This window comes from Ichthyophthirius multifiliis (assembly GCF_000220395.1).
Source record: "Ichthyophthirius multifiliis unplaced genomic scaffold scaff_1120509249600, whole genome shotgun sequence".
Taxonomy (NCBI): Eukaryota; Ciliophora; class Oligohymenophorea; order Hymenostomatida; genus Ichthyophthirius; species Ichthyophthirius multifiliis.
The window spans coordinates 1,025-2,798 of NW_004087555.1; the positions used below are offsets into that span (position 1 = coordinate 1,025).

The 1,774-nt window shown below is 19.5% G+C and overlaps 1 protein-coding gene across 1 annotated transcript; it reads left to right on the top strand. All coding sequences in view use genetic code 6, as the record gives it.

Annotated features, from left to right (window-relative positions):
- Positions 1–343: 343 nt before the first annotated feature.
- On the top strand, positions 344–1,774 carry IMG5_015470 (hypothetical protein; the record flags this gene model as incomplete). The annotated part of the gene is made up of 1 exon (XM_004039596.1): positions 344–1,774. A coding segment is annotated over one exon (1,068 nt), but the record flags the coding sequence as incomplete, so codon positions are not given.

Here is a 1,774-nt window from a genome sequence, read left to right on the forward strand (position 1 = left end):
TATATTTAATAATAGAAATAAATAACATTGTTTAAATATCATAATTAACAGAATTTTAAACAGAAAAAAGAAAAAAAATATATATATATATGTAATTTTAAATTAAAATTCAAAAATCAATATTTATGAAATATATTATATTTATTATTTTTAAAATGTAAAAAAATATATTTCTTTTAATTTTTTAAATATCCCGCTTTATGCTCATTTTATTAATTAAAAATACATAATTTTAGAGGCAAATAAAATAAATAAAAATACAAGATAATTGCAAAAATAAAATAAAAATAATGATTATAAGTTAAACCAAAAATGCAAGTTAAAGGTTAAAAGTTATCGAAAAATAGGATTTCGAAGATACTATTATAAATAAGGATTTTTTGAAAAATAAAATTGAAATAGAATAAAACTCGAATACATTTAATAATATTAAGTAAATACAAATGGATGAAGAAACAATGAAATTAGAATAAGTAAATTTAAAATAACCATTAAAAAAGGAAGAATTAAGTAAACTTTTGACTGAAAAAGACAAGGCAAAATTAAATTTATAGAAAATAACTTAATACTAAAATTAAATATAGACTTTAAAAATTTCATAAATAAGTCAAAAACCAAAATTTAATGAAGAAACGTAAAAAATAATAGATTAAATAAAAAATAAATTCCAAAAAAATAACAATTAAACTCCTACAGAAGCTGAAGTAAATACCCAAAAAATATTTAACAATCCTGTATCTCTTAAATAAAGATATGAATATTTACTTAAAGAATAACAAGAATTTCCTTTACCAAATTCATATTAAGAATTGATAGATACTTTTAATAAAATCGAACAATGCATAGATTTATTCAAATAAAGAAACAAGCCTTTATTTTTATAAAACATAAAAAACAATATGGAGAAGGTAATGAGAACTAATTTAACGATTTAGTAAATTTAATAAATAATATATTTATATCCATAGGCTTATAAATTGAATTGGAGCAAAAACGAATTTTTGAGAATTAACTAAGATTTATATTTTGATATGAATTAGGAAGAAAAAGGAAAATCTATACAGGAAAGGGTTTAGCATTTTAAAAATGTTATTTTGGAAAAAGTTAAATAATTACATGATGAATTTCTAAAAAATAATGGACTAATTGAGTTAAAAGAAGATTTAGAATAAAGTTTTTAATGGCATAAAGATTTTAAATTGGAAAATTTACCTTAGATTGAATTAGGTAGCTTGCCTGTTTAGAGAAGGTTCGAAGAAAAACAAGGGGATGAAGATTATAAAAGAGAAAATGATATTGCTTATTAGATAATAAAAAAAGAATTATTGATGCTTAAAATGAAGAAAAGAAAAAACTAGAATTAATTTAGTTAAGTAAAAATATATGTACCACAGATAATAATACGGGACTGAGTGATAGAATATATAAACTTATTAAAGCAAAAGAAATTTTGATAAATAAAGAAAGAGAATAAACTACTTAGGATTTTGTTTAAAAAAATCCGATGTTAGATTAAATTCCTACTATTAAAAAGGTTGTGGAAATTATTTAACTTTATTATGTTTAAAAAAAAGTTAGTAATATTTTCTATGCTAATATAGTAGATCATGTTTTGAGTATTTAAAATCTTATATTAAGTAAAAAGATGTTATTGAGATTATTGATTTTTTGACATAAGAGTGTAAAGATTGGATGAGTATTATTGATAATAAACAAGGGTAAATTATTAGAATTAATAAAAGTATTTCTATAGGGCAAGTTTATGCGATGTTTG